Source organism: Plodia interpunctella, chromosome 2 (genome assembly GCF_027563975.2).
Source record: "Plodia interpunctella isolate USDA-ARS_2022_Savannah chromosome 2, ilPloInte3.2, whole genome shotgun sequence".
Classification (NCBI taxonomy): Eukaryota; Metazoa; Arthropoda; class Insecta; order Lepidoptera; family Pyralidae; genus Plodia; species Plodia interpunctella.
In genome coordinates this window covers 1236405-1259850 of record NC_071295.1, presented here as the reverse complement: position 1 = coordinate 1259850, position 23446 = coordinate 1236405, and the positions used below count along the sequence as shown (strand labels likewise).

The 23446-nt window shown below is 34.6% G+C and overlaps 2 protein-coding genes across 4 annotated transcripts in view; both read right to left on the bottom strand.

Moving 5' to 3' along the window:
* Nucleotides 1-590: 590 nt before the first annotated feature.
* LOC128680052 (zinc finger protein 234-like) lies at nt 591-9875 on the bottom strand. Of its 3 annotated transcripts, XM_053762739.1 has the most exons (5): nt 9566-9875; nt 7508-8872; nt 5457-5474; nt 2931-4067; nt 591-1852 (listed from the first exon to the last, which is right to left on the bottom strand). In XM_053762739.1, the coding sequence occupies exons 1-5, from the start codon at nt 9749-9751 to the stop codon at nt 632-634; spliced, it is 3927 nt and encodes a 1308-aa protein (XP_053618714.1). In that variant the 5' UTR covers nt 9752-9875; the 3' UTR covers nt 591-631. The 3 variants fall into 3 exon arrangements, with proteins under 3 accessions (XP_053618714.1, XP_053618697.1, XP_053618705.1); XM_053762722.2 differs by lacking the exons at nt 5457-5474; nt 7508-8872 and having other exon boundaries at nt 2807-4040; XM_053762730.1 differs by lacking the exons at nt 2931-4067; nt 5457-5474; nt 7508-8872.
* Nucleotides 9876-11039: 1164 nt separating this feature from the next.
* LOC128676651 (uncharacterized protein) overlaps nt 11040-23446 on the bottom strand; it is a 34448-nt gene continuing 22041 nt past the window's right edge. The window contains exons 3-5 of the mRNA XM_053756907.2: nt 20948-21111; nt 15927-16049; nt 11040-13578 (exon numbers count right to left, since the gene is read on the bottom strand). Of these exons, the coding sequence (XP_053612882.1) occupies nt 13417-13578; nt 15927-16049; nt 20948-21111 (449 nt within the window). The 3' untranslated portion in view covers nt 11040-13416. The remainder of the gene's footprint in view (nt 13579-15926; nt 16050-20947; nt 21112-23446) is intronic.

Below are 23446 nucleotides of genomic sequence, written 5' to 3'. Positions count from 1 at the left end.
GTTTAGTAGCTGCTACTCATGGAATTACTCAACCTTGACAAAATCATCGTTTTGGCGAACGATGGAGCCATGAAATAAAAATAAAAAAAATTACACATTAATACCTACTGATTCCACGCTGCTACTAGCCTGTAATGTGCTATTATTTAGATAAAAACATTTAATACCTACTGTACCTGCATTTTGGGCTATAGATTATGAATGAATGAATGAATGAATGAATGAAATATTTATTTGCACACAAACACGGTATATATACATGTATAGGACAAATATGTCTTTAAATCGGACAAGCGTGTTGCGCCAACAATTGGCATGCAAATGTTTAAAGTTATTTATTTAAAAATACATAAAAAGTTCTAGATTAGAAGCCGAATCAATATTAAGTCGAGGCTTGACGAATCGAACTTTTCGTAGACTTGTCCAATCAGAAAATGAAAGAGCTCTGGCGAAACATTTTCAATATTTGACGAAATTGAAAATATTACCTTAACATTTTACATTTTTTAGAGAATAAATCATTACAAATTCTTTACCAGCGACAGAAAATCAGTAAAAATGAAATCACATTGACAAAATGAAACACTACAAAATTTTAAAATGAATTTTATTAAACATGTCAGAAACTAAACTAACTTTCGACCGCAACCATAAAATTCTGCGGCGTATTATGATATTTTTCTGTGTGCTTCTTCAAATCGCACGTCCTGACGAAATTAGCTGGACAATGCAAACATTGATGTCTGATTCCCTTCCCATGTCTGCGCTTGGCGTGCTCAGACCTCCGCGACGCAGATAAAAACTTTTCGCCACAATCTTTACATTCGTAGGGCTTTTCCCCCGTGTGCCTTCGTCTATGGTAAACGGCAGCCATTTTGGAAACTAATTTCGCACCACAAATATCACATTCGAAATTTCTTTCGCGCGTATGCACTACGGTATGTTCTGCCATCCTACCCGCAGTATAAAATCTTTTCTCGCAATAAGTGCATTGATAAGGGCGCACGTTCATGTGAATCCATATTATATGATTCTTCAGCTGAGGTCGCGACGTGTAAACCTTTCCACAATAGTCGCATATGAAGTAAGCCGGGTCTCTGACGTTGCAGCGTTTGTTTCGTGGTAAAGATTTGACATCGGGCTTCGCGTCAGGCTCACACTTAGCCCTGTGTTCCCGGTAACACGCCCGGTTGGTGAACTGAGCGCCGCACGCGCGGCAAGTCCGCACCGCGTGCATCTGCGAGTGAGCTTCGAACGACGCCTTTCTCGGGAATGTTCGTCCGCAATCGCTACATGTTAACGCACTAAGCCTATGCGCATTTTTCACATGTTTTTTCAATTGTAATTCATTTTTGAAAAATTGAGGGCAATATTTGCATAAACTAACATTTTGTCCATGGGCTTCGGCCATATGTTTCACCGTGTCTCTCCCTCTAAAAACAATTAATCCACAAACGGCACATACTTCTTTTTGGCCACTATTACTCAGATGCATGCTGAGATAATGTGGACTCAGAAAATGTTTCCCACAATCTGGACACTCGCAAGGCGGGCCGGTTCTCACGACACGTTTTTTCTTGGTGAGACGACTTTTTATTTTATTCAACACAGTTTTGGAATCACCTCCTGTATAATTTTTATACGTATGTAAAGCTAAAGTGTCGGGTTTGATAAAAGCGCATAGAGTTTTTACTGGTGGAGACGCTCCTTCGGGGAGGCCATGGAGGGAAGACAAGGCTTTCGACCATAGTTTTTGCGAGTTTTTCACAAAGATCCTGAATTCTTGGGCGGCGAGCACGTGGGCCACGCATGTGATGCAGATACCGATCGGACAAAGCGGCTCATCGAGCACCTGGAAAGATAGAGAACTATTTTAGTTAACAGGCCACGTCCATATCATCGCACATTCAAATCTTCATACAAAAGAGGACGCTGCCTGAGGGACGTCATGGCGCAAAATGTCCGTTTCTCGAAATGTCCTTTTCTCAAAATATTCTTTTAATAAAAAATGTGTTTTAATTAGTTGCTTATCTAAATTATCATCAAAAACGCACAAGGACATTTTGAGAAAAGGACCTTATGTGAAAAGGACATTTCGAGAATAGGACATTATGAGAAAGGACATTGTGAGAAAAGGAGATTTTGCGCCAAGACGCTGAGGGATATATGATCATGCAGAGTCAAAACAGCTGAACGCGGAAACTTGTGATATTGTACATTCTCTAGGAATGGAGTTTTGGAAATCCCTCTCAGTGTTTCCAAAATTACTTTCATAAACATAAAACAAATATAATGTGTGACAAGACGCGAGGTTATATGAAAAGTAAAAAATGTTGCCGGTGCTTAGAATGAGCAAGGTTTCGGTGTATAATTAATTATGGAATAATCATAATAAATTATATACATCTTCCTCGGGTAGTTTTTGAGTTCATTCGATCATTCAGAGAGACCGGAAGTCTTCTTTTATAAAAGGTTTGGTAACAGAGCAATTAGTTCTAATGCATAATAATTTTACATAATTTATTAGGTATTATAAATGCAAAAGTGTGGTTGTTTGTTTCTTCTTTCATGTCAAAACAGAGTAATAGATTCAATTCGATAAGGGCTGATGAGTGAAATAGCAAACCATCTAAAAAAAACTGGAATGCATGTCAATATAATTTCAAAATGTCTTTAACTTGACAAATGTTATTATTTTTGTTCGAAATTTTCCCGGTAGATTTTGTGACATTACACATTCGAAAATATGTTCGTTGAGTGGATTATGACAATAAAAGCATTGACAAAAATGGTAAAAAAATATTACCGTTTCACATAGCAGTCCTGATTACTAAGTTTTTACTTCTCCTAATCGCTCTAGGTGCAGGCGCCACTTTTATGTCCGAGCAGTGCACGATCAAATAATGTTTCTTCAGTTCGAAAGGCCTAACAAATCTCGCGTGACATTTGTCACACGCGTGCGGCATTTCCTTAATACTTCTATGTCTACGTTTTATATGGTCCAACCTTCTGGAAGCGGACAGAAACTTGTCACCACACTCGTCGCATTCGTAAGGTTTCTCACCAGTATGGATACGCTGGTGCATCTGGAAACCAAGCTCTGTTCGCATCCTCGCACCGCAATGACATTCATATATCTTTCTCTTTTGCGTGTGAACAGCTTCATGTGATCGCAGATGTGCTTTGGTCGATGCTCGTTTACCACAAAGTTCACAAACATAAGGTAAAACATTCAAGTGTTTTTGTATTATGTGGATACGCAGCGATGGTTTTAAGTCGTAAGAAGAGCCACAATAATCGCAAGTATATTTTATATTATGATCAGTTTTGTCTTTACTGGGATTGCATTGGCCTTGATGGTACCGGTAGCATTTGAGGCTGTCGAAACTTTTCGAGCATTTGTTACAATGGAACAGAGAATGACAGTACATGTGCCCGTTCAGTGACCTAACAGAATCAAAGCCGTTTTTACATATATCACACTGGGTATCTCTATTACTATGACTTTTAAAAGAGTGTAGCTTCATTTTTTTGGTGTCATTGAAAATCTTATGACATATTGAGCAGCTAAAGACTTCGATTTCGTGATGTTTCAACATGTGCGAGGCCAGTTTAGCTTTCAACATAACTTCTCCGCATTCGTTACAAACTCTTTTCAAAGTATTCCTAAGATGTTTATTCAAAAGTAGCGGTCCGTTGAACTTTTTCCCGCAATCAGGACAGGAGCAGTCAAACAATGATATATTTTTCGGTTTGCGCTGAGGTCGTCGAAAGTCTACAAGTCGTAGCAAAGCTTCGTCTGTGTTCTTAGCGCTTTGTGCTTGATCTTTTACTACCATTACTGATTTGTTGTCCGGCGCGTAGAAGATGAAATAAGACTTGTCGTGTTCTGTCGGGTCGTGGACATGTGTGAGGAATGATGTAGAATTTTCCCAGTAATCAGCTGAGGTTCTCACGAGTTGCCTGAAGCGAAAGGAAGCCATGGCGTCCTGCAGGCATGCCTTGCAAATCCCTCCTGGCACACCGCTGTCCTCGTCCACCTGAAACGAGTTTGGAATCAGTCCGTTCTTCTTGGAGCAGAGTTTATTGAGGATCGTTTTTAAAAATCTCATAAGTTACTTGTGGTGTACAGAGTCAGAATCATATTTTTATATGGACTTAAGTATTTAGGTAGAGCGCCTCATTGCTCATCGCAACTCATTGTTACAAATGTGACAATTAGCAAATTTAAAGAGAAGCATTGCACTGGTGCATTTTTTTATGCAATGAAGATGTATGATCATTATCAATTTTTCCCTGTGATATATATCCTATTTTGCTATAATCGATAAAATGGCAATACGAGTAAATGAAAGGTTGTTCATTCAAAATGTTATTACCGGTCCGGCGACTGCAGTAGAAAAATGACGCTTATGACCATTATCATTAATGTTATCATCTAGGCATTAAATATCACGTTTAGTAGGGAGTATTATTTATTCTATTACAACAATTTCATGATTCGTCTTCATATGATCGCGCAGGCTCTTCTTATATGCGAACTTTTGGTAACACACCGCACACTGCAACTTGTATTTGTATCTTGCTGGTATCTCTGACAATACACTCGCTTGTATCTTCCCATCAGTGGATATATGCGGTACATGATGGCCTTTATTATTTAAATGCTTTTGATATCCTCGTCTAGTACTGAATTTCGAATCGCAAACCTCACACACGAATCTATCTATAATCTTATTGTGAGTGTTTTTATGCTCCTCTAAATTGTGACGGCTGCCGCATTTCTTCCCGCAGATTTCGCATTGGTATTGGAAACCATACATATGCGTATGAAATATATGAAGTTTTAGAACTGATTTATCAATGTACGTTTTTGAGCAATGGTCACATGTGTACTTTTGTACAATTTTTGTATTCGGTTTGCTATTGCACTGTTTTTTATGATGTTGGAAGCAAGCTTTGTTCGAAAATATTCTTAGACATCCCGAACACGTTTTTGATTTATGTATTGGGAGATGATAAATCAGCTGATCAGAAGACGAAAAGGAATAATTACAATCGATACACGAATGTGAAAGAGGTTTACAGCGTTTTTTATGATTTAAAAATTTGTCGGCGCTCTCATATGTTTTGTAGCATATACTGCAAGTTGGCGCGCTTATTCCGTGGGTTTTTATATGATCGTTGAATTTTTTTATGTGACAGATCTCTTTGCAGTAACTACACATTTTCTTGTTCACGACTCTCATATGAAGATTAAGTTTGTATATTTGCGTGAATAGTTTATCGCACTCGGGGCATCTTACTTGTGCGTTAATGCATTTCTTTCCCTCTAAGTTCTGAGTTTTCATTCTATTTAAGTTCTTCTTCAAATTTTCCAGCCTTTGCCACCTAGGTGCTTCTTTGTACCTGGTGCATATTTGCGTTCGTAGATCGTCATCTATAATAACATACACATTCTTTCTTTTCTTCAGCTTTCTTTTGGTATTTGCGCCTTCTAACTTATAAAGGTAGTCTGTAATTTGGTTCCAACGTTTGGAGGAATCTTTAGCAAGTCGTATGAAGGGTATGACGCAAGTGACACTTTTGGCACATCCTGAACAGAGCTGATTTGGGAGTGTATCAGTCAGCGCCATCTGCAATAAGTAGGCTCTGGTCAGTGATCACTTGCTCATATTCGGTATAATATAAATTCAATTTATGCCCATCCATAATAATAATATTCTTATCAAATTGTCTTTGTCTTTCTTTCGCGTTTCAAAGAAGCATTGAAGCATAGGTAGGTGATTTTTAGTGTGGAAATAGATAAGAGCTGGAAGAAAAGTGACATAGGCTACAATTTGCATAGACCTATTAAGTATATATTTTGTATCCCATCAATGATAGGTACAAATCCTAACCATCCTCCCACTTTAAAATCTATCTCGTGAGATTGTTAACAACTTTACGATCCGCAGCAAACCTTCACAATCGTGACATGTATATGGAGCTAGCCTAGGAAACAAATATAAAATAATAGAAGAGTATAAAATCAAACAGACTGATAGATGTTAAATTGATTACTTTTATGCATTTATTTTGTATGTATGTTTTTATAATAACGATATTTAGAATAACAAACTCTTAAAAAATACTGAAATGTTCTGGACGCACGCTCCCATTTAAGATAACAAATCTCAACTCAAAGGGAAATAAAGTTGTATGATATTTATTTAGACCTGCAGTTAGACCATCAACTTTTACGTACATCAAGACATGTTTTTGTAATTTGAATGGAAACTAAATACGAAAATTTAATGGTAAGTCATCACTCGCCCTTAAAATAAAATTCATTAAAATGTGAGTGATTCATAGCTATCTTCATTGCCTCACTCACATTTCCAATTAATCATTTAAATCAAATAATAATCAAATTATTTATTCAGAAATTAGGCCTTTACAGACACTTTCTCACGTCATATTCTAAATAAATGATATTTACCAAAGCTACAAACTACTAGCAATTCGGAAACAATCGTTTCGATACTGATTACTTCGACAGAACATTTGTGTGTGACACTCATACTAACCACAAAATATTGAAATGCCTGCATTGATCAATTATATGCAGATCATTAAATCATGGACTTATAAAAAAAGATAATAATCATGGACGTATAATCTTTTTTTATACGTCCATGATTAAAACTATTAGATCGTATTCATCGGCAATATTAGCCAAGAGAAAGTTGGCATTAGCAATATGAGAATTAGGTCGAATGTAAATTAATATTCTGAATAGAATCGAATTAAATTAATATTCTTTTAAATTATTATGGAATGTAAATTAATATTCTGAATATTTAATATTAGAGTTGGCAAATTTCCCAAGTTAGTATATGTTACTGTAAAAGCACGAATTACGGTAAATCCTAATATATTCCAGTAAAACCTAAGATTTGCCAATTCTTAATGGTAAAAGTCCGAACATTTTGCGCTTCGAACTTTTACCACCATTCACTTGGTAAATCCTAAGATTTACATTAAAGGCATGGTAAATAATTCTATTTTTTTTATTTTTTACTATTTAAGAAGTATTTTAAAGGTTATACATTACCTTTAAAAGTTAAAAATATTTATAAATAACAAATACTTACCAAATGAAAATAATTTAAAATAGGTAAGGATTTGACTAATTACTTAGTTAATTAATTACTCTCATAATTATGATACCTACATAAAAATATGTAAGGTTTTGACTGAAAAATAAATGATTAATAAGAATTACTCATTGTTTTATTCCCAAAACCAACATTTATCAGCCGTCAGTAGCAAAACCTATAAATTCTAATGGCAAAAGCCTGAAAAAATCGTCAATTATTTATTAATCTTTATATATATATATATGATGAAGTTAATACCAATGTAAACATTAAAATAAATCAATAATTACAATTTAACAATGATTTAATCTTGTTCATTAGTCTATTTCAATATTCTCATGGCTAAATTCTGAAACATTGTTAACATTTGCAGCTTTTTGATGTTTCCTGCTATGATGCAACAAGCCCCGACAACTACCAAACTTTTCATGACAAATAGTGCACTCAAACAATATTAATGATTCCTCTTTGTTGTGTACAGTAGCCATATGTCTCCGTAGTTTGTAAGGCAAGTGGAATTTTGCTGGGCAAAGTCGACATTCATGTTTAAGAATAATTTCCACAGAATGGACTTTGCGCATATGCTCAGATCTTCTTGAAGATGCTGAAAATGACTCTCCGCATTGCTTGCATTTATATGGTTTTTCTCCCGTATGTAATCTAACATGTTGCACATAACCTAATTTGCTTTTAAGAACAAATGAACAGTATTCACATTTGTAGGAACGGTCTGGTTTGTGAATTTTCACATGTTCTGTCATATGGGCTGCTGCTAGTAGCTTTCCACAATATATACAAGGTTTGTGTGTGTTTTTTAAGTGGACAATTTGAATATGAGCGCAGACAAATTTCTTCCCAGAAAACTTATTGCCACAGTAATCACAAATACATTGTGTATCAGCACTACCTCTCATTCCAACTCGCACCTTCCGTTTACTTCTTAAATTGTTCACTTCTACAGTAACTTTGTTCTTTGTATGGTATGCATCATATCTATTTTTATCTAGATTGCAACATCTTTTCACATGATGTAAATAGCAAGAATGATTACGGAAAGGACTGTCACATCCGGGACAAGTTTTCAGAGCATGGACTGTGAGATGGGCATGATATGCAGGGTTGGAAGGGAAGCTACGTCCACATTCTCCACAAGTACACACACCCTTGGAATGAGCTTGTCCTAAATGTCTTACATATTGTCCATGAGTGCGTAACAAAGCTGGACATTTCTTACAATCGTATGCCCTTCTATCATGTTCGTTTTTCAGATGCTTGACTAAATCATCTCTAGACATGATTTCTGCACAAATATGACAAGCCCGTTGCATATCTGTAGATTCTTTTAAATGTTGAAATAAACTTTGTGCATATAAGAATTTTTTCCCACAATTTGGACATTGGCAAGTGTGGCTTTTGGCATATTCATCCCTTTTTTTAATGATTTTCTTAGTGTCATCATCCTTTGCAAATTGTTCTGTCAATCTTTTCGCTGCAATTTTTAGTGTCTTGGGTTTATCTTCTATGAATTTTGTTATGCCTTTATTTAATATAAGAAATAAAGACTTTCGCTTTGGAATGTTTTTCATGGGCAATATGGCCTCAAATGTTGTTGCAATATTTTCCCAATTTCTGGCAGAGTTTTGACAGAACATAATGAAACTAGCAGCTTCGATTGTAGAGTGTGAGCATTTTGTGCACAGTGTGGAAGGCAGGTCACCCAACTGCAGCTCCTGCAACCACCGTACTAGTCAAACCGCCACATATGTTGCCAATGTCATCAAACAGCTTTATTCTTTTAGATGTGAAATAATTATGTGGAATTAATATCCAAAGTAGGTAATAAACATAATTAAAAACCAAATAAACAGAACTACTCATTCTGGCTTTAGACATACCTATGTACCTAGTTTGTAGAATAAGTACACATATTTTGTACAAGATTATGAGGTGAAACAAAAAGTAAAAATGTTTCAGATTCATACCTACTGAAGTAGATACATCTCTTTTTACATCACACTCAATATCATTCTAATAAGATAAAGAGTATATAGGTATACAATATGAAGGTTCATTAGAACCTATTATGAATTATTATCACAGTTTATTAGAATTTATTAAGTTATTGAAATTATAAATATAAAGGATATAATTTTATGCATTGTATCTTGTATAAGTAATAAATTTCAGATTTCTACTTAAATATTACAAATAGGTAGGTATTTAAAATATAAGATAAAAGATCTTCCTTAGGATATGTTACGAAAGTTACAAGTAGGTAGGTACCCAGTATCTACATACATTACAAGTTAATATTTTTATAAACTCAATGTCGGCCATTTTGAGGCGGGAATGACGCGTTCCATTCTTCACAAAACGACCATTATATGTCAAGCGTTATAAAATAAAATGTGTTTTAAGCTCACCTCTACACCTGTAATAATTTCCAACAGCTCTGCAAGGGTCACTGGTTTATCGTCGTCAGTCATAACCGTATCTCCAAGGTGCACCTGGCCATTTGTTGTATCGCCCATGCATATTCTACATTTGTCCATTCCATTGCCCAGAACAATATGCGATACCAATGCTTTCACATCCACTTCCCTCGGCATTTTTAGTTGCTGATAATAATATTTGCAATGAAATGGAAATATTTTTTTGTGGTTAAAATAAAACGCGACTAATTCACCCGGCCTCCGTAAGCCAGCTCGTTTGCTTGTCAATTTGACAGACAGGCTTTGGCGTTTAACTATCCATAGACAACTTCATGTCAAAGTGAACTCATCATGGAATCTCATTGAATCAAACTCTATGGTACACCTACTCATTTATCTGTAATCACCATGGTATTCACGAAGTATAAAATATAGTATATAGTATTTCCATGATTTTAACTTATAATGTAAAATAAACCAAATAAAAAAATTTAATCAAACGATTAAAATAACATCGACTAATTTAAGTTCTTAACTTAATGTTCTTTCTATTAAATACCAGATTTTGCGATTCGTAAATTCGCATATTTGCCGAGCACTATTATTATGCCTGCTCCACACTGTCGCCGAACGAATGTGAACGAACGCGAAAGTGTGAAAATTGCGTAGTTAGTATGCAATGAAAAACCAGATAAGTATACCGAATCAGCTAAAGTTTGGCAAACAGAGTTCGACGACAATATGGAGCTGGCATAATGTACATACATAATGCCGGCTCCACATTGTCGTCGATCATCACCGTCACCATCGTCGAACTTAGACACATGCCGTCAGCATTGCGTAATTTGTATGAGGCCTCCACAGGCATCATACAAATAAGGTTGGTACATGCTTCATAGGTCTGAATTGATTTCTGAATAAATTATTTCATATAGTCACCCTCACGGGCTGCGGAACTCTATGGCCACCTACCCGCCAACGAACAGCGCGCGATGCGTTAGGTTTTCAAAAAATCACAGCAAAAAATAAATGAATTATGTCCCTGTAGGTAGGTATTTAAAACTGGTCAGAAAAATAAGCTAGTGGGTGTAATATAGGTACGTAATATTAAAGTATTAATAAATCTATACTATTATTATAAAGAGGTAAGCTTTTGTGACTTTGTATGTTTGAAGCGCTTAATCTCCGAAACTACCGAACCGAATTCAAAAATTCTTTCACCATTTGAAAGGTACATTATCCAAGATTGCTATAGGCTATATTTTATTCCAAAATTCCCACGAGAGCGAAGCCCCGGGCAACATCTAGTTATTAATAAGTCGACGTTATGGATAAAAATCATTGAATAGGTACTTACTTATTTAATATAAACTTTGATTATTTGGTGGTATAAATAATTTGAAATAAGTGAAACGTCATCAATGACAAGAAACATAGATTAATAGGAGTAAAATAAATGACACAGTTTGTGATTAAACATTTATATTTTCCTAATTCATAAATAATTTCAATGCTTGATTGATTACTTCACAACGACATTCCTCTCAAATAAATAGCGAAGTCTTACCAAATCATAAAACGTCATTCAGATCATGAACATATACAATAATTATCAAACATAAAATACTTAGGTACACAACAAGTTTAAATACACTTATAAGTTTATGTTAACTATACTAAACTTTAATAAAAAATAGGAATTTGCTAATTTCGAATATAAACCCATCGCCAATTTCCCTTCAATAGGAGCTGCTTGACTTTGCCCAGAATCACAGAACCATATTAAAATTTTTATACAAAAATACTAAAACGGCTCTGTCTTAAGCCGCATTTCCATTACAGCGTAAAAATAATAACGGTGTCGCTGACTAGATTTAGTCGCAACATCACTATTGGACGCCGTCTACGCAATCGCTAGCGTCGCTTCAAAAACAGCGGTATTTACTTGTAAGTTATTGCGATTTCTTTCAACTGTAACACCAGGTTACAGTCGAGAAATGAATACGGCGCCAACAGTGCGGAAAGACGTTGCGTGTCTCATAACTTCCTGCGTTCAGGAGTCCACGGTTACGGATCAACAAAATAGCGACGTCGACATTCTATATTCTACTTAAACACTACACATAACACTATTTTATGGCAGTATTTGCAGGAAATTAGAGAGCCAACAACATGAGTTTCAATATGATCAAGCAGCTTCACGATGGGCTAGCTGCGGCCGCTACACTTTCATTCAAGTTCGGCTTTTGCTCACAGGCAAGCAAAAACCAGTGGCATGTGATAAATGCCATACTTAGTATTACAATTATCTTAACCTAGGTACCTAGATTACAAGATAATATATCCACTTTTCAAACGCAACTTTATTTTGAGACTATAAATTATATTATTTATTATATCTGTTTGCATAAATTTATAATTGTTATAATAGCGTCAATACAGTGTTACAAAATAGTATACTTACTTCAATTGTATATTATTCTTCTCCATTTTTATTTTCAACTTAAATAATTTTGAATATTACCACCTACCTATTCATCATAATAACAAACATATAATGTATGTTCACAATGTATTGACGATATCACATGTTCTATACTCTATTCTTATGTCATAAATTGCCTACTTATATATTCAAGATTATGTTTAACAATTTGGAATTTATTAATTTGAATAACTACATAACAAATGATCGCGTCCAGCGCGGTTTCTGATTAATTTTAAATACCTTAGAATATACTCATAAAATATAGTAATAATATGATTTAATACTATACAATATTTTCCAAAACTGCTATAGTTTTTGATCACAGCCTGAATTGGAAGTAGTTTTATTGCGATTTTATCGTTTTAATGAAAACGATCCTTTACCACTTTATCAACCAAACTCACAATTGGTACCAAGAACGTTAAATTCTAATATCCTAGACATCGGAAAGGATTTACTATTACGATACACAATACGTGAAAACAATACAATAGCCAGTTAAAGTTGTAATCGAAAATTCTTTCAAATAGAAAAACGATTTGGTCTTTCCAACTATATTTATTGATTATGTGTAAAAAATACAATAATGCATAGGAACTATGAGTATGTTAAACAACTTGCTGTTATGAATGCATTGATAGATAACATTTATTGTATGACGGTACATGTTTCAAACAAAACTCTAAGGTAACGAAGGAGTATTAGTGCGATATATCATCGAGGGACAGCATTGGAAGGTGTCAAAAACGCATTTTGACATTGACATTCTGTCTTTTGAATACTGGAGCCAGCATAGATTTAGAATGGGTACCGCGCACGGGTCGGGAGCGGGAGCGGTACAATTATATTGTGACTAATAGTGTCAGTGAGTTTGGCTTACACTACTGGTTCGGTTTATTGCTTCTGATGATTTTTATCAAATACATACAGTTATTTTAGAGGCGTAAGGTGACAAATTCCTCAATATGGGCCCTGTCAGCTGCTACTACAAAAATATGTCCAAGATAATCACATCGCCGCCATACCTACTATCAAGCTGCCTAATGATCAATGTCGGCGTATCTTTTTCCACTTAAGGGGCCTCTTAAAGCCACTGTTAGCCCCTGTAGCTCGGGCATGGGTCACAATAAATTAATGACGTAGATACGGATTATGAACATTACATTTCACGCGCACGTACCTTTTTTATATGTATTACATATTTTTAGAGATACGGTGTAATTACAAGATGGCGAATCATCACATCAACTTTTGCCAACGTTTATCTTGTCTATAAAACTTGGCTGACGTGGAAGTGATCTGAAATGATCCTGAATTTCTATTAGACACTACCTACTAACAAAAACTATAGAGTTTATAGACACACGGAGTCGACAACTATCATTATGGAGTACAAGGAACAGCCCAGGGTGATCATGGTCCCCATGGCGATGGTGGAGTGGTATCTCCTGAAGGTCTTCAGCACGCGAACGTAACGCGGACAGTGAGCTAATTCACCCAGGATTAAGGTGCCAACCTGAAATGAAGAAAATCACATAAGTATACTGAATAAAATGTGGGTTTTTTTGGTAACGATTTTTATTTGGTAAAGTGGGTTAGTTTAACTCGTTTGGAACAGTAAATCTCAATGTAATCTTCAATTGTATCTATTAGCTAATAAAGTAGACATTTAAACTCTGTTTCAAATACATAATATATAGCTTTTTAAAACTTTCCTAATATGAGACACCGAATAGTTTAAATTCGAGTGCCTTAATATATTAGATAGATTGTTATGCTGTTGATTCTAGATAATTAACGTTCGACAGTGAAGGTCGAATTATGGATTTATTGCATCATGACGTATGTCAAATGGATATGTTTCGAAACATTCTCGTTTTAATGTAAAAAATATGTGCACGTTGCCATTTACACGTGTCCTATCATCTTTTGATTTATCGACTGTCGATAAAATTTTGCTAATTCGTGCATTCGCTGTAGAATATAATATAAAAATACAAAATCATTATTGCACATTACTGTAAGTTATAACTGAAAACTTAAACAGGCAAGCTTTCGCTTATTACTGTAAATTATAACTGAAAACTTAAATAGGTAAGCGATTTCTTCCAGGCAACAATCTGAATCAATAGGTACAACAACAGATAAGTACCTACTTAAGTGTTTTTTGAAATTTAATAACAAGTCTATTTATTTTTGTTTGCAGCATTAGTAACTCTGTTTGGTTCATTTCTTGTAACAAATATTTTATAGTTAGACTTCATTATCAGCACGATGTGGAAATATATTTTTCACCAATAGTACAATGTTAGATACATTTATCTACATGTGACAATACAAAAAATAAATAGCATTTTCCGAATGAACAGCGCGTCAATGTAGAACAAACAAATATTCCGCTTGTGGTAAATATTGTTGAAAAACAAATGCCGGCATATTATCAGCGGATTGTGAACCAGCAAATATTCTATTGTTACACACATTTGTATTCTTCATTCTGCCTGGGAATATCTCAATGGCAACTTATTAAAAGCAATTACTTATTTTATGAATATACCTAATTCTCCTACCTACCGGCCAGGCCTACCGTACTTTACAGAACGATTCCAATGCTCAGTTCAGTTTTTGACACACGGAAAAAAGTATCCGATTTGACTTGATGGCAACTACCCCATATCGAAATATATCAGGAATTTTAGAATATAAGAAAATAAATGTAATGTTCTACTCTATTTAAAATTCTACTCAAATAAAATTTCTAGGAATTTCGGGATAAAAAGTATATGACCCTAATGTTATTCCAGGTTATTTTCTACCCTTGTACCAAATTTCATAACAATCGGTCCATAGATAATGCGTGAAGAGGTAAAACTAACAAAGTTACTTTGTCATTTATAATATTAGTTGGGATTGACGACCTCCGTGGCTTAATGGTCATCATGACGGACTGCTACAGTGGAGGTCCCGGGTTCGAATCCCGGTCAGGTCAACATGAAAAATGATCTTTTTCAGATTGACCTGGGTCTTGGATGTTTATCTATATATGTATATGTTATAGAATATAGTATCGTTGAGTTAGTATCCCATAACACAAGTTTCGAACTTCCTTTGGGGCTAACTCAATCTGTGTCATTTGTCCCTATTTATTTATTATTTATTTATTTATTTATTTATTCGTTAATTTATGTTAAGGCGACATTCATTTTGCCTATACCACTTTATCCTATTAGTCAATGTATTTCAATTCTATAAAGCCCTGACTCGCTTTTCACAAGGCCTTTCGTCTTCCTATCTGGGTCAAAATGTCTACGGCTCACCCTTGGCTGATAAGATTGAACTTATTTGCACTTTATCAGAATATTGTAAATTGTTGTCTATGATAAGTACATTGTATTGTACATCTGGAATTTTACTAAGGGCAATTTGCAATTGGTTATGAGATAACTGCTCCTTTTAGATTGTTCTGGTAATACCATAGACATATTTATGAAAATCGATGTTCTACGTAGAGATTTTTCAGGCACATACTTTCCGTTTATATTGGAACCTTCAAGTTTAAAATTTATTAGGTTAGAAAGAGCGCGGATTTGGGAAAAGTGCGCTAATAAAATTTGACACGACATAGCAATTTGTTAGTTCATTCGTTAAGTTCCTAAGTTCGTTTAAACAAATATTCATATATACAGTATCGCGTCTTTATACAAGACGTAGATTACATTTAGCTTTATAACGAGCATGTTGGTGAAACTGAGATTCAAGATTTACTTAATAGTGATAGGTTATTAGCGTATCGCTTGTGAGAAAAAATTCATCCAAACGAGTCTTCTTTCCCGAAATTCCCAGGACATCATAATAATGCCTCACCTCCTGTCCACCGCCCGCGGCTTCCTCCATCTGAGTCTTGATGTGCTTGGCGCGCAGCATCGGCCGCACGAGGCGCAGGCGCACGTACGCCTCTATGCAGAATACTGCGAATATCAGCGATATCTGAAACAAACACCATTTTCATTTTAGTACCAGATACCGATTAGAAATAAATCTCTTCTTCTTCTACTTGACCCTTTTCCCACTTACGTGGTGGGATTCGGCTGGAGGAGGAGTCGGCACATTATGTAACTCCTTCTTTATTTAGCTCTGTCCCTTGCACTCCCTTCCTATTCATACTTTCTTTGACGGAATCTATTCAGACACAGACAGTCTTTCATCCCTTCTAGGAAGACTAGAGAGAGGCGCAGAGCCAAGAGGTAGACACTTTAAGGCTCTGTGGCATCATAGCTCGTTGATGGGATTGAGATGAGATAGTGAAAAGTTGCTAACCTAATCAGAAGAATCTCCAGTTTATAACCAAGCCCATGACTTACTTTACTCCCAGAGCAGCGTGGAAGTTTTAAACATCATTACTTTTAATAAATGCACTTCGTGTGAAACAGACTACGTGTGTGAAATATAAATTCCCACAAATTGATAAATCACTGCCAATTAATGTTTGCAAGAAAGTCGATGTGTTTCATTCTATGTAACGACACCGACAAGAGTAAAGGAACTCATATCGCAAAAGTAGAGCACAGCTATATATATATATATATACAGAGTCTAATTGATTCAAACCATGAGAAGAATGTTATCGGCTATTAATATACCAATCATATAAGTTTCATTGGAGAGCCAAGGAGCTAAAAGGAATGGCATTCCTTGTGATGTTGGACGTGTGATTGGTTCGACCTATATTTGAACTGGTTTGAGACAGTATAAATGGTAATGATCAATTTTCTCGTTACATCACTTCCGTGAGATTTTCCGAAGTTGTTAGATTTTATTTTTATCTTTATGTGTGGTCTCCATTTGACCACACAAAAAGACAAAAATAAAAGCCTTAAAGGCTTTAATATCATGAGTGTTAGTGATTTTTATAAAAAAAAAAGTTGAAATGGGCAGTCGTGCTAATTTACTCGTGGGCCGGAGCGATTATTAAGAGATTTTATCTCTGCTTGTAAACCGGTTTTGTCTTGTTAAACGTACACTTCCAAAATCAATTTGGTCAACGATTAAAATGTAATTAAGTACTACTTAACATTAATTTACCAACAAAAACTGGCGCCATTTTAGGCAATTTTTATTGGTAAATTGTTCACATTTATTATATATTTTACTTACCATCTACTTACAAAAACCTAAGTAGCCATATTTTAATATGAAATATAAATTGGTAAGAGCTATATTATTATGCTGCTTATTTGAGGAATTTATTATTTAAATTATTGCGAATCTGTTGTGAAAAAAATAGAGGAAATGGAAAAATCTCGCTCCGAAATTCCGTTTCATTGAAATAAATGTATATATCTGTGTCATGTTACTCTGGAAATAAATAATCACAAGGAAAAACGACTAGTTAGTCTACTGTCTACATGATCTACGTAACAATAACTAAATGTTGAAATGATAAGTATCGACACTGTATTGACATTTGAAACGTTTTCAGCCAGTTTCCGTTTGCCGCCTTTTTATTTTTAATATGAGATTTAAATTTAATCCATTTGTGAAAGGTACCTTGATATTTGAAAGTGACAGTTAATTTATGTCTGTAATAAATATTGTAAAGGTGTTTTACATTGTCTTTTTGTAAATACAAAGGAAAAGAGATTTAATTTTTTTTATCCTTAAGAAGTTAAAGATCAGGCTAAAAAAGTCGGAGGAAGGCTTGATTGAAAAGTGGTATAACATTGTCTTATTGTAAATAATAAGGTTTTTATTTTTTTTTTTCTGAAAATAGTTAAGTTGCAGGCTAAGAGGTGTAGTAGAGGAAGACTTATATATGCTTGTCTATTTATTCTTAGGTCTATAATTTTGAAAAACAGTTCGATGCGCCTAATAAGCAGACACAATGGAATATCCAATAAATATTAAAGGTGGATGGACCTTGTATCTATTCAAGAAAAAATCCCCGACTAAAAACATATTATTTAATGTAATTAGTATTTTAGCTAATATTATCTTATTGTGATGCGAAAGTCAAGGTTTGGCCTCAAATATATGTACCTTTTTTTTTATTTGCTCATTTGAAAGTCATTATACAACGATAGTTCAAAGATTTGCACAACTTAATTTTTAAGGTTGTATAATGTCCAAAGTTATAAAGAATCCTTGAATTTATAAAAAAAATATATTAGGTATTACAAATTCTTGGAAAAATTTTATGTGCAACGGGAAGATGCTCGATATTTTAAAATAACTAAGTATCTAATTAAAAAAACAATGACGCCAAACCAGACAGACATTGGCGCAAATGAATGAACCTTGGCACAAGTTTTTTTTTTTATTACAAGGCATTGAAACCAATTTGCACGCGTTCTTATTATAAAAGATTAATGGATCGATTGATTTTTGTTTTATTGAATTTGGATGTTTGACATGAAGAGGTACATTTGTTTTTTCACTTAATTCAGTACCGAACAATGCTTAATGGCCAGGTGTTGCAAGATTTTGATGAAACAAAAAAAATGTCATATCATCAATGTATGTTTCGAAAATTTTCCACCCATGTAACGTGAAATACCTTATCAACTGTTTATCAGTACGTGTCGCATATCGACTGAAAACTGCGACTTTGTTTGTCATAGTTTGCAGTTGATATGCGACACGTTTTCCACACGAAAGTGGAAAGATTTAATTCTGCAAATGGCTAAATCTGCGATGAAATGAAATATGCACGGTACAGATTCAACTTTGAGTTAGGTAAGTATTAGAGTCACCTATAGGTATATAACACTACATTTGGAGATTTCAGATAGGTATATGTATCTACATTAATCGGAAAAATTCATTCGAATAAATAAATTAAAAAAACTGGATAAAATTATTTTCACTCACATGGCAATCTAAAAAAAGTGGAAACAGCTTTTGTCTTATTTATGTTTATGCAATGACTAGGAAAATACACTTATTAATTAAAAATTTTAGTTCACTGTAATATAGACATTATTAGATATGTATTAATTTGTGTATATTGTAACAATCGAGTAATTATAACAGAAACTTTGGCTCATCACAAGGCAGAAATGTTGTCTTTTGTCCAAGTTTTTTGTTAGTAAAACTGATTTTTTACCATTTTATTTACATTCAGTCGATGTTAGTCGATAATCTTGCAAATAAAAAAAATTAAGCTAATAAATTATTGCGGTGTACGGCACCGTGATCTATCAGAATTTCACAAATGTAAAAATCAAGGTGAAGCTTTGGCGCCGCCGCTCGCGATTAATGTTTACTTTTAAATTATTTCACTTGACAGCTCGGCCGTGGTATTTACATGAGTTAAGTACACACCAGCTGCTTCAGTGGTATGAGTCAATATTGTTTCTATAGAATTTACGATAAGACGATAGAAGTGGTACAAACAAATCGTTTGATGCCATCTCCAATAAGGCGTTGTGAAAACTTCAGACCTCCACTACTTAAACAAAAATTGATTTATATCCGTATACCGTTTGCGTTCGAATTTCAGTGTATGTTATTGAATGTTTATTTGTTTTAGTAGGCAGTAAAATTTTCTATTTATGTAAATCCCTTAGAGTGTATTAATAGAGGATTTGGCTAAATTTCGACTGGAACGGGAAATATCGGGAGTTTATGTACAAGGCCTCGAGAAAACGGTAGTTTTTTAAACATGACACTTCTGTTGTTTGCCTTATTATTCAAATTTCTGTGACCAACAATAACTATTAGAAGTCGCAGACGTGGTTTTAGGTTTTAGGTTAGAAAGTCGCTTTCAGGAAATTGTAAACAGTATTATACATTTGTTTCTCATGTTTCTAAATTAAGTAGTTTGATATGAGGAAGCGATTGAAATATACGCTCTAAATTAATACGTGACTTTAAATAAATAACTAACTTATTATCAGAGGTGTACTGTACTTTACTTCAACTGTAGCAATGTTTTTAAAAGATTGTAGAGACAAAAATAAGATGTTTTTAAATAATGTTCAGCCTATACTTAAAAAATTCTGTCCACGAAAAATTTTCTCTATGATAACTAAAATCGCGAGATAGCCAAACTTAAGAATAGTTATCAAAACAACAATATAAGTATATCAATAAAAGATACCAGACGGAAATAATCTATGTCAATAAATCAGGTAACCATATTAATACCATGAGAAACGAAATCAATGGAAAATATTTTGACATTGTACGATAAAAGATTACCATATCAGTATTTGTATTTTAAGTAGGTGAATAAAATTCAGGTGAATAGGCAATTTGCCTCTTTGGCTATCTATAACGATGTTATAAATTGATATTTCAAAGATACAGAATATAAATTTGATTGTGACTTCTCCCCACAATCGATGGCTCATCTTCTCGCCTGTCCCGAGTACATCTGCACTCGGGCTGACTTGATGGCAACTTCCGATGAAGCCGTCGAAGTGGCTCGGTTCCCAATATAGCGTTGTAGATTTGCCAACGATACGCAAAGAAGAAAAATACATTTTAAGTAAAGGTATTGAGTCTCCTAGTCTGCTATTGAGCCACAGAGGTTCTTACGAAGAAGCTTGTAGAAACTAACCTGCATCGAAGTGTACTCGAACTTGGTCAATTTTTTTCGAAGATAATAAGCAAATCACGCAATCGAAAAGGTTGTATTCATCCATGCGTTCGATTGTACTATTTTATTGTGTTTTTCTATGAAAACAGAAACAGCAAAGTCTTAAAAAATTGAGAAATTTTAAGAAATGAACTTCGATTGCGTGAGAATCTTTGTTATATATATATATACTAGTTCTTTCTGTACTTAACTGCTTGATAACTTTAAGCTAAAGTATGTTTGTCTGTCAATGTAAAGTCTTTATGACAAAGATGGTAAGAAGCTTGATAATAATGAGGTAACTGACCTGTATCCACGAGGTATTCTGGAATTTGGTCAAACACTGGACTCTGATGTACGCCAGCAAACCCAGCAGGCTGAGCATGGAGTTGAAGGCGTAGTACACTGGAAACAGCACCGTCTGGACACTGCCGAACACGTGGCGTGGCAAGGAGAAATATAACACGATGCCTGGAACAATGATATCGACACTAAGTTAGGCATTTGTTAATTAATAGTTAATAATGCATGTTTGCTTGCTCAGTATTATGAAAAATATTGTGCTTCGCTCAATATTTTTCATAATACTGAGAATTTCATAATACCCTGGTGCTTCGCTCCCGTCGGAAATTCAGAATAATATGTAACCTATGTATTATTCCAGGATATAGTTTACCCATATGCAAAATTTATGATTGATGATGTAGATTTTGCGTGATTGTGTAACAAACGTTGTTACACATTCTCCGACGACCTATTATCTTTACAAATGAGAGACAACATCGCCATTTCCAAAGAGGCAGGCCAGTCGGATCACAGGCGAATCTCCAAAATTTTAAGGCCTTGTACCCTTTTGATGGTCGGCTTCACAGCCGAGAAATTTAACCGGGAAAAACACTAAGATGAGAGACTTCCCCGTTGTCAATCATATATTATTGTATCTTCCGAGTATACCGCACGATTCGCAAAGGACGTCACAAGAGGTCAAACTGATAGACGGAACAGAATCATTTTACTATCAGTAAAGTAGATACGTAGCGTTGTTATTACTAGTGATGTGATTACCAGGAGGGGACTCAGATGTTGTGATTAAATAAATAGTTCCTAGAATGGACATAGTGATCATGGCGGAAGCTCTATTCCAAATTATTTATTTTTCTGCCGCCAAAGAGCAGAGCTTGCAATGTTGTGTTCTGGTGTGAAGGGTGAGAGAGGCAGTGTAATTACTGGGTACTGTGGCAAAAGACCACAAAGTAGAACATCCTGCAGGGGTTCATAGGCTGTGGTGATCACTTACAATCAAGTGGGTCGAATGCCTGTTTGCCACATGACATGTGATTACTCTTTTTTATATTACCAAGCATGGTAGTATCTCTTACAGTCAAGTTAGTGATAAATGTCACAATGATGTCGAGTGAGAAAAGAAGAATCTTAGCGTTTTAGGCTTCAATCTAATTAGTCTCAGGGTTAATCAGGCCCTAATGATAGAATCAGGTATCAGAACATCGAGGACGAGATAGAGAGAAGCTAACTATAGTTTTGTAAGGCTTATAACAGGTGGACATCCGTGAGAAAGTGCGTGTTACTATAAAGACACGGTATACTTGTATCACACCTTATATTATCCAATAAGCATGATATAATTAGACATTGTATTAATCATAATTACAATAACACGTGGTCTCGATATTCTGTAAGTACAAGGGTCAATTGATCAATGATTGTTAATTATCGCGTGAAGCGAAAAAATCCAATTCACGAAATGAGTTTTGAATATTTTCTTCCTCGGAACAATATGGCCGATTTGTTTTGGTGAACGCGGCAAATTGACTGTCATTCGATATGGTTTAACCACAGACATCCAATATCTAGATAAATTAAATAATATGGTCTTATCTTTTTCAGTTTTGGTAAGTATCCTTTTTTGACACATCTCGTGAGTGAATACAAATGTTTACTTACATATGTTGTATTTTCTTTATCAAATTAAGATTTTTTGTTTTTATTTTTTTAAGGTATAAGTCGAAGATATAGTCTTTTTAGTGCTTTTATTTACACATAATAAACACATGCTATTACATATTTATTATCAGTACAGTCTCTGAACGGATATTTTTGTAATGAAAATTTTGGTGTCCACTTTATACAGTCAAAGCCGTGAGAAAAAGCTAGGCAACAGAAAAAAAGACAGCAATAATTTTAGCGTAAAAAGTATTATTTGTCGTTAAAAATAACGAAAAAGTAATGTAACTGTCGCGATGTGACGATAATAATATAATTGTAGTCGATGTAACTACTGATATGGTTTATCACGAGGATCACGTTGCAGCCTGCACAACACATGCACTTTACTGCAGTTGAGGTACGTGCATTCTTGATTATAACTTAGACAGAATTAACCTTGCGTAGATACTAAAGAGGGACCCATCATGATTCACCGGCACACAAAATTTAATTGAAGATTCCATTGATTATCGAGATATAAGGTAAACCAAACATATTAATGTATTATGTCATTTTATTTGATCAATTTTATTAATTACGTAATTTGCTAAATGCTTCAATATTCATTAAAATATATTCCGTGACATCATAGGACCTCACTGTCATACAAGTTCCATGTAAAAAAATACATTTATTTTTTTATTTAAGTATTAAAGATTTGTGTACCCATATTAGTAATCACGATTCAGAGTAATATTTGGCTGTAAAATACATAAACGAAAGAAATCTAAGTACAGTTAAGAAGATTTAACCACTCGCTAATTAGGTACCATATTTGATTAAACCTTAGTAGTTAAAGTAA

Coding starts and splice junctions, on each gene's coding strand:
- LOC128680052 (XM_053762739.1), bottom strand. CDS start 9,751: ATGCCGAGGGAAGTGGATGTGAAAGCATTGGTATCGCATATTGTTCTG. Junction 8,873..9,565: donor AAATTATTACAGGTGTAGAG/GTGAGCTTAAAA, acceptor CGGTGGTTGCAG/GAGCTGCAGTTGGGTGACCT. Junction 1,853..2,930: donor ACAAATGTCACGCGAGATTT/GTTAGGCCTTTC, acceptor CTATCTTTCCAG/GTGCTCGATGAGCCGCTTTG.